This window comes from Amblyraja radiata, chromosome 13, assembly GCF_010909765.2.
Source record: "Amblyraja radiata isolate CabotCenter1 chromosome 13, sAmbRad1.1.pri, whole genome shotgun sequence".
NCBI classification, from domain to species: domain Eukaryota; kingdom Metazoa; phylum Chordata; class Chondrichthyes; order Rajiformes; family Rajidae; genus Amblyraja; species Amblyraja radiata.
This window is the reverse complement of record NC_045968.1, coordinates 11,400,760-11,416,813: the sequence shown is the minus strand read 5'-3', so window position 1 is coordinate 11,416,813 and position 16,054 is coordinate 11,400,760. Positions and strand designations below refer to the sequence as shown.

General features: G+C 44.8%; 1 protein-coding gene across 2 annotated transcripts in view; it reads left to right on the top strand.

Annotated features, from left to right (window-relative positions):
* Positions 1-16,054, top strand: part of LOC116979608 (transient receptor potential cation channel subfamily V member 6-like) — an 88,348-nt gene that overhangs the window by 24,362 nt on the left and 47,932 nt on the right. Inside the window, exon 2 of one of the 2 annotated variants that reach the window (XM_033031203.1) lies at positions 4,054-4,148. The exons of the other annotated variant lie outside the window; for it this stretch is intronic. Within the exon in view, the coding sequence (XP_032887094.1) occupies positions 4,054-4,148 (95 nt within the window). The remainder of the gene's footprint in view (positions 1-4,053; positions 4,149-16,054) is intronic. 2 annotated transcript variants of the gene reach the window in all.

The following is a 16,054-nucleotide window of genomic DNA, read 5'->3' as shown; positions in this document are numbered from 1 at the left end:
TTTAACTCTGCGGCCCGGGGTGGTCGAAGCTGCCGAAGCTGCCAAAACTGCGGCCCTCCAGTCCAGCGGACGCAGCTGTTGTTGCGGGAGCTCCGGAGAACTGGTCACCAACCTGTGACTGTGAGCTCCCGACGAGGTCATCCACTGGGCCCGCAGTCGGGTCGGGTGGCCGCTGCCGCCGGAACACTGCCCCGAGGCCGGGTGGCCGCTGCCGCTGCTGCTGCCGCTGCCCCAGCTCCGAGGCCGGGTCGCCGATGCTGCTGCCGCTGCCCCAGCTCCGAGGCCGGGTGGCCGCTGCCGCTGCCCCAGCTCCGAGGCTGGGTCGCCGCTACTGTCGGAACACCACAGCTCCGGAGTCGGACCGCTGCCGCTGGAACGCTGCCCCAGCTCCGTTATTAGGCTTCGGCGCAGGCGGACGCGGAGACGGGGGATACGACAAGAGAAGTCGCATCCCCCCGAAGGAAGAGACCAAAAACATGTTTCTCCCCCCCACCCACACACACACACAACCTAATAAACCAAAAATTAACTAAAACAGGACAAAAGAACAACAATAAAAAAAGAAAAAAACAGACGGACTGCAGGCGAGCCGCAGCTGCTAAGGCAGCGCCGCCATCTTCCCTGTGATCAGGGAATAGTCATCTGGAGCACTTTAGTAACATCAATCCTAACCTTATTCTGAACAGATGTATGCTGGTAAAAGACTTTCTACCTAGTTATTTGAGGTAACTACATAATCCTTCCCTCTTCCTTCTTCTCTCTATAACCCCCCCTTCTTTGTTCCCTTCCCACCCCCCTCTCCCCTGTGTCCCACTTGGCACCCAGACATATTTCAAATGTGTCTGAAGAAGGGTCCTGACCCGAAACGTCACCTATCAACGTTAGTCTGAAGAAAGGCCTTGATCTGAAACATCACCAATCCAAGTTGAGTCTAACAAAGGGACCCAACCCGAAACTAACCCTCTCCATGTTAGATTTGAAGAAGGGTCCTGACCCTAAACGGCACCAATCCACATTAGAGTCTGAAGAAGGGACTGACCCAAAGTGTCGCCCGTCCATGTTCTCCAGAAATGCTGTCTGACCCACTGAGTTACTCCAGCACTTGGTGTTTTTTTTTTTGTAAACCAGCATTTGAACTTCCTTGTTTCCGTATACCAACTTAGCTTGGTGCAAATGGATCTTTTAGATTAGTTGATGTATGCAAATAAAAATCTATAATGGTTATGTTTCCAATGGATAAGTTGAGGAAACATCTGCATAATGTGAGTGGCATCCACTGACAAATCTGAGTTATTTACATGTATAGACCCTTTCTTCCGGAAACATTGCCTATCAAGTCAAGTCGTCAAGTCAACTTTATTTGTCACATAGACATACAAGATGTGCAGTGAAATGAAAGTGGCAATGCCTGCGGATTGTGCAAAAACTACAGAACAGAACAGAACAGAATCAGTATTTACATGTTAGAAAAAAAACAACAATTTTAGAAAAACACAACACAACAGTAAATTAGTCTCTGGTGAGATAAGAGTTTACAGTCTTGATGGCCTGTGGGAAGAAACTCTGTCTCATCCTCTCTGTTTTTACAGCATGACAGCGGAGGCGTTTGCCTGACCGTAGCAGCTGGAACAGTCCGTTGCTGGGGTGGTAGGGGTCACCCATAATGTTGCTGGCTCTGGATCTGCACCTTCTGATGTATAGGTCCTGCAGGGGGGGCAAGTGTAGTTCCCATAGTGCGTTCGGCCGATGTTCTCTAGGAATGCTGCCTGAACTACTGAGTTACTCCAGCACTTTGTGTCTTTTTTTTTTTTGTAAACCAGCCTCTGCAGTTCCTTGTTTCTCCAGAGTTATTTACATGGTTGGTTGAAATAGCCAGACTAAATATGATTCTGAAAAGATAATCGGTAAAATTCTGATTCTTGAATTTTAGGGGAACTATCTAACCTCGTGGGTACACACAAAGCAATAGGAATTGATTTGTACAGGTAAATGAAGAAGAATGTTCAGAAAGTTTGTAGTTTCCCGAAAAAACTGTTCAGAATCAACTATAAATGATAAAAAATGTAAACGGGAGTCTTACCTGGAACGTTCGTGAACAATACACAGTGGCACAGTTGGTAGAGCCACTGCCTCATAGCGCCAGAGACCAGAGTTTGATTCCGACCTTGGGTGCTGTCTGTGTGGAGTTTGAACGTTCATCCTGTGTCCACATGGGTTTCCTCCGGGTGCTCCGGTTCGCTAACTTATCCCAAAGGTGTGGGTGCGTGGGTTTTTGTAGGTTAATTGGTCCTCTGTAAAATTGTCCCCAGTGTGAAAGTGGGATAACTAATGTGAATAGGGGTTGATCGATGGTCAATGTGGACTCGCTGGATTGAAGGGCCGGTTCCCATGCTGGATCTTTAAACAAGAACAAAATGTCATTTGGATTAGTGTCAAGTTAGGAATATTAGATTGTATCCAGTTCAAAACTATTATGAACAAATTTAAATCAGGCACAAATTGGAAATGAAAGAAGATTATTTTAATCAAATAGGTAATCAATAAGACAAATTATATACATATTATTTTTGTAAACCAGCAAATGCATTTTATTGTCACATGGACTGAGGTACAGTGAAATTCATTTTTTGTATAGAGTTCAGAACATAAGCATTCATTTTTGTATAGAGTTCACTTGTATACATAAGCATCTCAGATACAGTACAAGTGTATAGCAGCAGTACACAGAGTCGCCAGTTTGGCCCCATTTTCAAGTCCCAGTTGTTGTAAGTGCAGCGATCTTGACCTGACCATGAAGGCCCGTTGCCATGGTGACACTGCAGGGCCAGCCTGCCCCACCGCTGTAGGCCGCGTGCGGTCCACGTGCTCGGCCACTTGGAGTGGCGCCCGGTCCAGCCGAGCCCCAGGCTGCAGCAGGGCCTCCAGCGGCCCACACCCCCATCGAGGCTGCGCGCTCCTTCAGTGGCGCAACAGTGGAGCTACTGCCTTACAGCGCCAGTGACCCAGTATCAGTGGCAAGACAATGCATGTTTACAATCGAGCCATCCACACTGTACAGATACACACAATTTCAATGATCCATCCCACTCCTCATTATTTATTCAATCCAATGCTTCCACCGACATTAGTGTTGGATCTACTCAACGGGCAATGACGAAGACAAAGAAGATCATCTTTCAACACACACACAGTGTTATCAAGGTGAAGGTTTGCTGATATCTAGGATTATAAGAACATTGGACGAGTTGGTCATAAGAGCTAATCTAAGAGCTTTAAAGTTGGAGAAACAGGATGCGAGAAAAAGGCCAGCGGGTACAGCGCTGGGTTCGATCCCGACTACGGGTGCAGTCTGTACGGAGCTTGTGCGTTCTCCCCGTGACCCTCGTGGGTTTTCTCCAAGATCCGAGTTTCCTCCCACACTCCAAAGACGTGCAGGTTTGTAGGATCATTGGCTTGGTATAAATGTAAAATTGTCCCTTGTGTGTGCGTGTGTGTGTGTGTATAGGATAGTGTTAGTGTGCGGGGATCGCTGGTCGGCGCGGACTCGGTGGGCCGAAGGGCCTGTTTCCGCGCTGCATCTCTAAACTAAACTAAGAAAACTAAAAGACTGTCTACGGTCAGGCTAAATGTGTTGGCGGAGTCATGGAAACATCAGAACAAAGATGACAACCAGTCACAATGGTCATTAGAGGATGTAACCGTGGGGATTATTTAATGTTCTTCCATCCGATTCTTGAAATACAAGTGCGGAAAGCTTATTGAATCTTTCTGCGGGAGAAAATTATTACGAATTGGTAAAATATCTGACAGGAAGGGTTATTTTCAACCAGGATTGGTGGGCAGAAGTTTTTTTTTTCTCATTCCATACAGTCTTGGGTTCTGAACAATGGTGAAACTAATTTCGCCCCCTCCATCCAGAATTAGTCACAAGTTATTGACCGACTGATGGATGTCGGCCTTGTTGTATATTTTATTCATGTTTTTAACTTGACGTTAAAATTCGATTTAAGCTTTTAACTGATGGATTACAAAAGAAATGATTTCACTTTGCAGAATAGAAAGCCCTTTATTCAAGGCGGCAAGACAAAATGATGTTGAAACTTTGAAGAATTTACTAGAGGAGAAACATGTAGACCCTTTTGAAAGAGGTGAGTTAACTGTAGCAGCAGGTAGCAATATATTGATATATATATATATACATATACATATATATATCGCAAAAAATTTGCATGTCTCAGAACTGGGAAATATTTTGCATTGTGCCTTACTGGTAAATTGTTCAATGGACTGAAATTAGTAAAATATTTAAATATACAACAGCTTGTTGAGTAACATTGTACATCACAGCTACTATGGATGAATAAGGCAAATTCATATCACTGGTTCCATTTCCCTCGCACAAGATAAACACACACTCCGATTTGTATCTGAACTCCTTTGAAGATTGCATTGGAATAGGAATGCTAAAGTCGGTGTAAAATTATAAAATACCAATGAAATACTTGTAATGCCATGAATTACAGTAGACCACATTGAGGGCTGCACGGTGGCGCAGCGGGTAGAGCTGCTGCCTCACAGCGCCAGCGACCCGGGTTCAATCCTGTCCTCGGGTGCTGTCTGCGTGTGGAGTTTGCACGTTCTCCCTGCGACCGTGTGGGTTTCCTCCGGGTGCTCCGGTTTCCGCCCACGTCCCAAAGACGTGCGGGTTTGCAGGTTAATTGGCCCTCTATAAATTGCCCCTGGTGTGCGGGCCGTGGATGTGAAAGTAGGATAGCATGGACGTAGTATGAATGGATGATCGATGATCGGTGTGGTGGGCCGAAGGGCCTGTTTCCATGTTGTATCGTTTAATCAATTAATCAATCTCCAAGGGACAAGGTATAATGTTGGTGCATGTGTGTGCTTGTGCGTGCGTGTGTATGTGTGTAAGTGAGTGTGTAAGTGTGAAATAGGGGCTGTGGATAAGGGATAGAAGGGGGGACACCGGAGAATAGAAGCCTCTATAATTAAACAAATAGTCCAGTCATAAATCTTATGATTTTAAACCGAATATGCTTTGGACTGAGTTTACTAAATGTCATCAAATTTACTTTACAGAAGTTTGTACAGGGACTTCATTTATAATCTGTTACGATAATTGTAGAAATGTCTCTAGTTTCTGTGTAATTCTAGCAGGAAAGCAGCAAGAGAAATGTAGCGAATGGTGGTGTATGTTCTGGGCTATCACAGCTAGTAATCTCCGAGTGTAACCTTTCTCCAACTGCAAGCATGTTCAGCCTTGTGTTCAGCATTTTAACAAAACCTGTCGATATCAAACCCTTCTTTGTTCACTCATGTCGTCTGGGATGTGTTGGACAGAAATGCAAACACCTGTACAAATTGACCAATAGATGGGATCAAACATTTGATATGAGATTACATAATTAATTTGTTGGTTGCATAATTAACGTATCAATTGCATAATTAACATTAATGGCATAATTAACTTATTGATCGCATAATTAACTTATTGTTTGCATAATTAACTTATTAATGGCATAATTAACTTATTGATCACATAATTAACTTATTGTTTGCATAATTAACTTATTAATGGCATAATTAACTTATTAATGGCATAATTAACTTATCGATTGCATAATGAATTTAATGATTGCATAATTAACCTAATGATTGCATAATCAACATTGATTGCATAATCAACTTATTGATTGCATAATTCACTTATTGATTGCAAGATTTATTGATTGATTAACAAGCTGCATGCTTAACAAACTATTTAATGAATGGCTTGATTGCTTAACCAACTTATTAACGAACTGCTTAACAAACGGCTTAAAGGACGGCTTGATTGCTTAATGAACTTTAACGAACAGACCTGCTTGCTTCATGAATGGATTGATTGCTTAATTAAAATAAACTTCCAGTTGTGACATAGATTTTAAAACTGCCAAATAGACCTAAATTATATTAATCAACTTGATACTAAGCCAAGTTATAATTTAGAAAACCAAATGAATCTTTGGACTAAAATCCTTGTCTTCTCTGGTTGATTTTCTATAAATGTCCAGGCCATTTTTATCAACCAATTGTGATTTAGAGTAGCTTATCTCATTTTAACTTTTATCCAACTTTGGACTCTGTTCCGTCAGCCGATTAATGGCATTAATTACACCGGTTGTTTGCACTAACTCAGGAAATATTGCCTGATCCAGGACAAAACCAGAGCACCCGGAGAAAACCCACGCAGTCGCAGAGAGAACGTACAAACTCCATACAGACTGAAACCGTAGTCAGGATCGAACCTGGGTCTCTGGCGCCGTAAGGCAGCAACTCTACCGCTGCACAGGTTTTCTCCGAGTGCTCCGGTTTCTTCCCTCACACCAAACACATGGAGCTTTGTAGGTTAATGGGCCTCGGTAAATTGCAAAATGTCGCCAGTGCGTAGGGCAGTGCTAGGGTACAGGGTGGCCGCTGGTCAGCGGGGAGTTGTGGGCCGAAGTTCCGTTTTCCACGCTGTATCTAAGTCTAAAGCTCACTAATAGCATTCCCATATTTCTCACTTGGCAAAATGATGTTTTTTGCAACATAAAAATGAACCAATGCCCTTACCCTGAGAGAGGATTGGCGCAATATTTATAGATGTCTTATCATATGGACAGATGAGGGTCATAGAATCATAGAGTGATACAGTGTGGAAACAGGCCCTTCTGCCCACACTGGTCAACAATGTCCCAGCTACCCTAGTCCTACTTGCCTGCGCTTGGACCATATACCCTCCAAACCTGTCCTATCCACGTACCTGTCCAACTGTTGGTTCTACAAATATTGAGTTTAATAAGTTTCTGCAGCTGCATACAAACCTCACGGCTAACTCATATCATCCATGGGATATTACAGAACATTTGACGTCAATACCTGCCCGTGAATGAAGACGCATTTAAGGAGTGCTCTTATTTCCATTTTCAATCAATGTAAACTGTATTAAAAAATCACTGAGATTGAGAATGCAGAATATATAGCTCATTGGGAAATTATGCTCTGCAGAATTACTAAGGCATGTCCATCTGAGACCATTTCTTTCAGGCAGCATCAGCCCTTCATTTTAGCTTACAACTTGGAGACAGGCTCTTCAGCCCACCGAGTCCGCGCCGACCAGCGATCCCAGTACACTAGCGCTATCCGACACACCAGGGACAATTTACAATTTCTACCGAAGTCAATTAACCTACAGACTTGCACGTCTTTGGAGTGTGGGGGAAAACCCGAGCCCCCAGAGAAAACCCACGCAAGCCACAGGGAGAACGTACAAACTCCGTACGACAGCACCCGTAGTCAGGATCGAACCCGAGGACTCTGGCGCTGTGAGGCAGCAGCTCTACCGCTGCGCCACCGTGCCGCCCTAATAGTTGCCCCCCGCCTGGCCAACCACTGAAGGAATAAAGGATAAACAAAATTCAAGTGAAAAGTTCACGTACGATACACAAAAAGACGATACAACAAAATAGACTGAGGCTGAAGTGCAGATTTTAATTGCCAGAAGAAAGAATGTTATCATCTGAATTTGATCATTTAATATGGTGATACCAAAAGACTCAAAATAGTCAAATGGAACCGCTAAAGCTATCAAGGTTTAAGGTGGGGGTGGGGGTGAAAGATTTAATAGGAGCTTGAAGGGTAACAATTTTTACACAAAGGGTGGTGGGTGTATGGAACGAGCTGCTGGAGGAGGTAGTTGAGGCAGGTACTATAACAACATTTAAGGGCCTGTCCCACTTACGCGACCTTTACGGGCGACTGCCGGAACCTGTCATAGGTCGCCGAAAATTTTCAACATGTTGAAAATTCAGCGGCGACCAGAAAGATGCTACGACTCTTTGGAGATCTCTCACAACCATACAGGCGACCCCTAGCGTGAGAGATATCTCACAACCATACAGGCGACCCCTGGCGTGAGAGATATCTCACGACCATACAGGCGACCCCTGGCGTGAGAGGTCTCCAAGTGCCGGCCGGCAGTCGCCCGTAAAGGTCGCCAGTAAGTGGGACAGGCCCTTTAAGAGACAATTGAACAGGTACATGGATATGAAAAGTTAAGAGGTATATAGACCAAGTGCAGCCAGGTGGGACTAGTGGGGTAGTCCCATGTTGGCCTGGGTGGGCTAGTTGGGTAGAAGGGCCTGTTTCAGCTTTATGCAGCAATTGCAGGATTTGAAACTCTTTAAATGGACATAGTAGTCAATTTAGGCAGGTAAAATGTATCAAGAGTACACATGATCCATTTCACCTGCCGAAACTGACTACTATGTCCATTTGAAGAGTTTCAAATCCTGCAATTGCTGCATAATAGCCATGTACCAAAAGAGAGTCAGGAGTGCTTTAATTTGGGGAGACACAGCATGGAAACAGGCCCTTGAGCCCATCGAATCCACACTGACCATCGATCACCCGTTCACGCTATTTCAACTCCGTACACACTCGGGGGCAATTTACGGGAGCCAACTAACCGACAAACCTGCACGTCTTTGGGAAAAGGGAGGATACTCAGAGCACCTGGACGAAACCCACGCGGTCACAGGGAGAGCGTGCAAACTCCACACAGACAGGAACGAACTCTGGCACAGTGAGGCAGCTGCACCACCCGCTGCATCACTGTCGCCTAACCCCCCCCCCCCTTATATTTTTTACGTACCAACAATACCAAATGAAACTCGCAACTGCAGCAGCAGCATGATAACAGGCCTGTAAACACTAAATACATATAGATAATAATATGTAATCAACAGTAATTCAATATATCAACAAACCTGACATTAGTGCAAATAAAAATCCTGAACTCTTTAGCGCAACTAAAGACAGTCCATAGATTATAGTTGAGGCTAGTGTTGAAGGGCATGATGGTTCCCAATAGGAAGCTATACTTGAACCAGGTTCTCACGGTTTTTGGACCCCTGTACCTTCTTCCCGATGGTTTGAGAGTGTGGCCAGGGTGGTGTGGGTCTTTGATATTAGACAATAGACAGTAGACAATAGACAATAGGTGCAGGAGTAGGCCATTCGGCCCTTCGAACCAGCACCACCATTCAATGTGATCATGGCTGATCATCCCAATCAGTACCCCGTTCCTGCCTTCTCCCCATATCCCCTGACTCCATTATCTTTAAGAGCCCTATCTAGCTCTCTCTTGAAAGTATCCAGAGAACCGGCCTCCACAACCCTCTGAGACAGAGAATTCCACAGACTCACCACTCTCTTTGAGAAAAAGTGTTTCCTGGTCTCCGTTCTAAATGGCTTACTCCTTATTCTTAAACTGTGGCCCCTGGTTCTGGACTCCCCCAACATCGGGAACATGTTTCCTGCCTCTAGCGTGTCCAAGCCCTTAACAATCTTATATGTTTCAATGAGATATCCTCTCATCCTTCTAAACTCCAGAGTGTACAAGCCCAGCTGCTCCATTCTCTCAGCATATGACAGCCCCGCCATCCCGGGAATTAACCTTGTAAACCTATGCTGCACCATCAATAGCAAGAATTTCCTTCCTCAAATTAGGGGACCAAAACTGCACACAATACTCCAGGTGTGGTCTCACTAGCCGCTAGATCCCTTTGATGGTCGGGAGGTCAGTACTTACGATGGAGTGGCTTGTGTACTTGCTAATTACACATGGATTTATATCAATCAGGTTTAAAATATAGGTAGTCTCGGTAATATGCTTTCGAAATTTACTATGTTAATATTAGAGCCCAGGGGCGGCACAGTTATTTTTATAATCAAAAATATTTATTAAAATATTAAAATAATATATACAGTACAATCAAAAACAAAACAGAGACCACCACCATAATACACGACAAATGATAAACTATTATACGACTATCTTACAATCCTTGCCAAGGATGCATTCAACTCCCCCCGCGGTGCCCAGCGGTCCCGGAAATCCCCCAGGGCGCCCACGGACAGCGCATAGTCCCTCTCTAACACGGACGTAACCCCGGAAAAGGGGCGGCACAGTGGAGCATAGGTAGAGTTGCTGCCTTATAAGCCCCTGTCCCACTTAGGAGACCTAAACAGCAAACTCTGGTGACCATGCCCACCACCCAAAAGTGACCTGCAACCTCCTACCACCTCCCACACACATGTTGAAAACCTTCCTCGACTATGAAGAAAACCGGCTTCGACTAGACCTAAACTGCAACAAAAAAATTATCGATTTTTAAAACGGCAACCTATTTTTAGTCGAGGCCGGTTTTAATCATTATGAAAAAATAGCAGCAACCTAGATGAAGCCTCGACCACGCGGAAACCACTTTCGGCCATTAGGGAGAGTGACCAAAACCTCCGGTGACCTCATGGAAACCTTGGTGATGGGCAAGGTCACCAGAGGTTGCTGCTTAGGTCTCCTAAGTGGGACAGGGGCTTCCCAGCTCCAGAGACCCGGGTTTGATCCCGGCTACGGGTGTTGCCTGTACGGAGTTTGTACGTTCGCCCCGTGACCTGCGTGGGTTTTCACCGGTTGTTCTCCGGTTTCCTCCCCCACCCCAAAGACGCACAGGTTTGTAGGTTAATTGGCTCTGGTCAAATTGTCCCTAGTGTGTAGGATTGTGTTAGTGGACGGGGTGATCGCTGGTCGGCGAGGGCCAAAGGGCCTGTTTCCGCGCTGTGTCTAAAGTCTAAAAAGAGACAAGATTCTATATATCCTCATAACAGAAATACTGTCAATGTGATCTGCTTAAACAATAAAAGTGAGATTTAAATTGTTGTTTTTGGTCAGCTTTGTGGGTGCATTTTGCTGATGCAAGAAAGCTAGATCAAATCTTACCTCCACATAGATAGTGAAGAGACTATGAAACATAGAAACATAGAAAATAGGAGAAGCCTTCGAGCCTGCACCACCATTCAATATGATCATGGCTGATCATCCAACTCAGTATCCCATCCCTGCCTTCTCTCCATACCCCCTGATCCCTTTAGCCACAAGGGCCACATCTAACTCCCATTTAAATATAGCCAATGAACTGGCCTCAACTACCTTCTGTGGCAGAGAATTCCACAGATTCATCACTCTCTGTGTAAAAAATGATTTTCTCATCTCGGTCCTAAAAGACTTCCCTCTTATCCTTAAACTGTGACACCTAGTTCTGGACTTCCCCAACATCGGGAATAATCTTCCTGCATCTAGCCTGTCCAGCCCCTAAATAATTTTGTAAGTTTCTATACGTTTCTATGTTTAAGACAAATATAATTAATTATCCTGGGACTCAAGTGATGAGCCCGTATTTTTGGATACCTTTTATACGCGCCACTTCCTTTCACACGGATGATCATGGAAATAAAATGATATCGCCCGTCTTGAGGAAACAAATATTCCAAATCTATTTTCTTGATTCTTTTGTACATCTTCTGCCTCAGAAGGCAGCCAAGTCCAATTCTCTGGATGCTTTCAAAAGAGAATTAGAGGGAGCTCTTAAAGATAGCGGAGTCAGGGGATATGGGGACAAAGCAGGAACTGAGTGTGGATGATCAGCCATGATCACGGTGAAGGGCGGTGCTGGCTCGAAGGGCTGAATGGTCTACTCCTGCACCTATTGTCTATCTCAAGATTCATGGGAGTGGGCAGTGATGGAATCCCACTTGTTTGTGTCGCTGCGTCTCTGTGATTTAGTTGTCCGCAACTCCTAGGTTAGGAAGAAATGAAGTTGTGGCCAAATAGATGTGGGCCTCCCGTAGGCATGGACATTAACGTCACTGCTCTGCCTGTTTTTAAGTTACTTCCATAAAGCCAGTCTTCACTCATCCCTGTTCATTTAGAATGGAGAAGAGGAGAAAAGCCTTCAGTCAGAGGATGGTGAATCCGTGGAACTCATTGCCACAGGCGGCTGTGAAGGCCAAGACATTTGGGTATTTTTAAGGTGGAGATTGACAGATCCTTGATCCTCTTCTTGCGGATGGCGTGCACAGCCTTAAGTTGTAGGACAACTTGTTCTATCTGATCTTGTTTGATTGTGCACGCCAGGTTGATTGCATTCGTTGAAACAGGGCGGACCACGTGAAGGTTGCAATCTCCCGCCCCATCCTTGATTACTAAGGGTGTCAAGAGTTGTGGGGAGAAGGCAGGAGAATGGGATTGAGAGGGCATGAACGAAGGACGTAGTAGACTTGATGGGCCGAGTGGTCTAATTCTGCTCCAGTGTCCTATGAACCTCCAGACCAAGGCCCCATTTGCATGCCCAGCCCATAACCTCAATCCCTGCTTCAACCATCGCATGCCTGGCACCCCTGAGGGTGAACATCCCCATCTCCTTTCCAATCCTTTGCCTACCAACTGCAAGCCTAATGCCCATGGCTCCTTGACCCAGGGAATGTTATCCTTGCACAAGGTTATTCAGGTAAGGCCTACACTTGTATTTTGTTTGGTAAGCCAGACCAGGGCAAGACCTGCACTGCGAATGGAAGGGGGCCTTGGACAGCATTGTAGAGCAGAGAGACCTAAAGAGTTGCAAAGTTGCCTGAAAGTCTACTGTGGCTAGAAAAAGAAAGGGCAAAAATAAAGGTGGCGCAGCGGTAGAGTTGCTGCCTCACAGCACCAGAGACCCGGGTTCGATCCTGACTACGGGTGCTGTCTGTATGGAGTTTGTACGTTCTCCCCGTGACCACGTGGGTTATCTCTGGGTGCTCCGGTTTCCTCCCACACTCCAAAAAGGCTTGTAGGTTAATTGGCCTCTGTGAATTGTAAAATTGTCCCTAGTGTGTAGGATGATGCTAGTGTACGGGGTGACTGCTGGTCGGCAAATGGTCTATTCCCACGCTGTATCTCTAAAGCCTGAAGTAAAGTCGAAAGTGTACAAGAAGGTATATGGCATATTTGCTTTCATCATTCAGAGGGCAGTTTCAGGGTGGAGATGCAGTATTATAACTTTGACAAGCTGTTGGTGAGACTACACTAGGAGTATTGTGTGCTTGTCTGGTCTCCTACTATAGACAGGATACCATTAAGCTGGGAAGGGTGAAAAGATTCACGGGGTTGGGGTAAAAGCAGAGACTGAATAGGCTGGGGCTTTTTATCCTGGAACACAAAGCCAGGGATGACCTTTGTATAGTATATAATCAAGAGGGTAGATAGGGTGAATGATCCCAGTATTTTTTCCTCAGCATTGTGGAGTCTAAAACTAGAGGGCATCGATTTAAGGTGAGAGGGGGAAAGATTTAATATGGACTTGAGGGGTAGCTTTATCACCCAAATGGTGATACGTATATGGGACAGGCTGCCAGAGGAAATAGTTGAGGCAGGTACATTAATAACATTTTAAAAGACATTTGGACAGATAGGAAAGGATTTGGGCCAAATGCAGGCAAATGGGACTAGCACAGGAAGACTTTGATGGTGGGGCTGAAGGGCCTGTTTCCAGGCTGTATAACTCCCTGACCCTGACATTATGTATGATGCCTCGTGCCCACAACTTCCTGCCTCAGTAAACTGACACAAAACTTCACGCAATGTGATTTTTCCACCATTGTTTGCCCACAGCCCTTGTTAATTTTATCCTATCGACAGGAAGTTAGAAATTAAATCCGAGCAGGAGGAAAGACCAGACGCACACAACTGAAGCGTGAAGATAGAAGTGTGTACCTGTAGTCTCCATGGATTACAAAACGGAACCTTTCAAGAATCAACATCAAAGGAGATGAGGAGGAATTTCTTTAGCCAGAGGGTGGTGAATCTGTGGAATTCATTGCCACGGATTCTTGATTAGTACGGGTGTCAAGAGTCATGGGGAGAAGGCAGGAGAATGGGGTTGAGAGGAAAAGATAGATCAGCCATGATTGAATGGCAGAGTAGACTCGATGGGTCGATTGGCCTAATTCTGCTCTTATGAGTTATGAGCATTATAGATTTTTTTTTGTGTGTAATGGTAAATGTGAGCAAACTGGGTAAAAGAAGTTGATACGATGAATCAGATTTTCAAAAGTTGTTGATATATTATAATTCTGATGATATATTGAGAGTGATATCAGCAAATCCAATGTTAAGGGCAAGTTACTGGGTGGACACCAACTTGCTTCAAGGCAGCTGGAACCATGCAGTGTTTCAACAAGTGAACAGATCCCATGGGAGGCAGGGTAGAGCAGCGGTTTGTACTGCCTCACAGCGCCCGAGACCCAGGTTCGATCCTGACTACGGGTGCTTGTCCGTATGAAGTTTGTACGTTCTCCCTGTGCCCGCGTGGTGTTAAACTTGTGGGAGTAAATAATGAGGAATGTTGAGATGAAGAGGAGCAAACCATTAACAGTGCAGGTGAAAGGGAACAGCGAGCTCGATTGATGGGAGAGTCAAGGGCTATAGAAATGGGACTAGGGTTTTAATGCTTGCGCTGTATGTTCTGGGCAATAGTTTAGTTTAGAGATACAGCACGGAAACAGGCCCTTCGGCCCACCGAGTCCACACCCACCAGCGATCACATCACACACTAACACTATCCTACACACACTAGGGACAATTTTCAATTTTACCAAGCCAATTAACCTACATAACCTGCAGGTCTTTGGAGTGTGGGAGGAAACCCGAAGATCTCGGCGAAAACCCACGCAGGTCACGGGGGAGAACGTACAGACAAACACCCGTAGTCGGGATCGAACCCGGGTCTCTGGCGCTGTAAGGCAGCAACTCTATTACTCCGCCACTGTGCCACACTTAGTGTAGAGGAGTATGGGTGGGATAGGTTTAGAAGGATATGGGCCAAATATCCGGCGTTGGGCTGAAGGGCCTGTTTCTGTGTTGTATGATTCGAAAAGGCACAGAATATCGGCAAATTAATTGGTAAAACCATAAGACTATAGGATCATAGCACCATCTAGTATCGTTTTAAATGGATTGAGTGGTATGCACTTGACAGTGTTAACAATTTAAAAACAAATTGGAGAACAGTGTTAGCTATAATGTAAGGATACGTTGGCTGTAATGAAGAAATACCTGAGGTTTGTAGCTAACAGGAAGCTTGGTGCGCCTAGCCAGAATACTTTTCGGAGAAGTAGGAAGTTCAAAAAGGAAGGGAGGGTGTGGAGCCATCTTAACTCTCATCCGAATGGGACCAGTGAAGGAAATGAAAACAGGAAGGTTGCAATAATCGGGGGAATCAAACACCACAAAATGGGAGAAAAGGAAAGTTAGAAGCGTCAGGTTTATATGATTTTGTGATTTTTAACTGTCTTAAGATAAGGAAGTAAAAAAGGTGAAGAAAGTGCAAATTATCTTTAAAACTATTATTCAGATCAATACTTGGATACCAATTCTTGATTGGGGTCTAGGTACTGATGTGTGAGAACAATTGGGAAATATTGAGGACAACACGTGATTATTGGAATAATAGAACATGATAGTGAAGAATGAAAGATGATGAAAATACAAAATATATATCGTGTCCATTCAGAGAAACATAGAAACATAGAAAATAGGTGCAGGAGGAGGCCATTCGGCCCTTTGAGCCAGCACTGCCATTCATTGTGATCATGGCTGATCATCCCCAATCAATAACCCGTGCCTGCCTTCTCCCCATATCCCTTGACTCCACTAGCCCCTAGAGCTCTATCTAACTCTCTCTTAAATCCATCCAGTGATTTGGCCTCCACTGTGGCAGGGAATTCCACAAATTCATTCATTCATTCATATGATGCTATTTAAGAACTGGATCTTGTTGAACAATTGGCAGATATGCTCATATCAGGAAATATTTGTACAGATACGTATGATAAAGAAAATGCGTGAGAAAAGGTGTAAATGTATTTTCAGAAGCTGATTGACCAGATATTTTTTTTGTATAGCTTTATAGCTTTTGATTTGCGGATATGAGAAACAGCCAGATATTTGGAAAGTTCGCGATTCAGCCGTGATCCTATTAAATGCTGAATAAAAGCGGCACGGTGGCGCAGGGGTAGAGTTGCTGCCTCACAGCACCAGAGAACCCAGGTTCGATCCTGACTACGGGCGCTGCCTGGCACTTTCCTCCAACATTCCAAAGACATGCAGGTTTGCCGGCTAATTGGCTACTATAAATTGCTA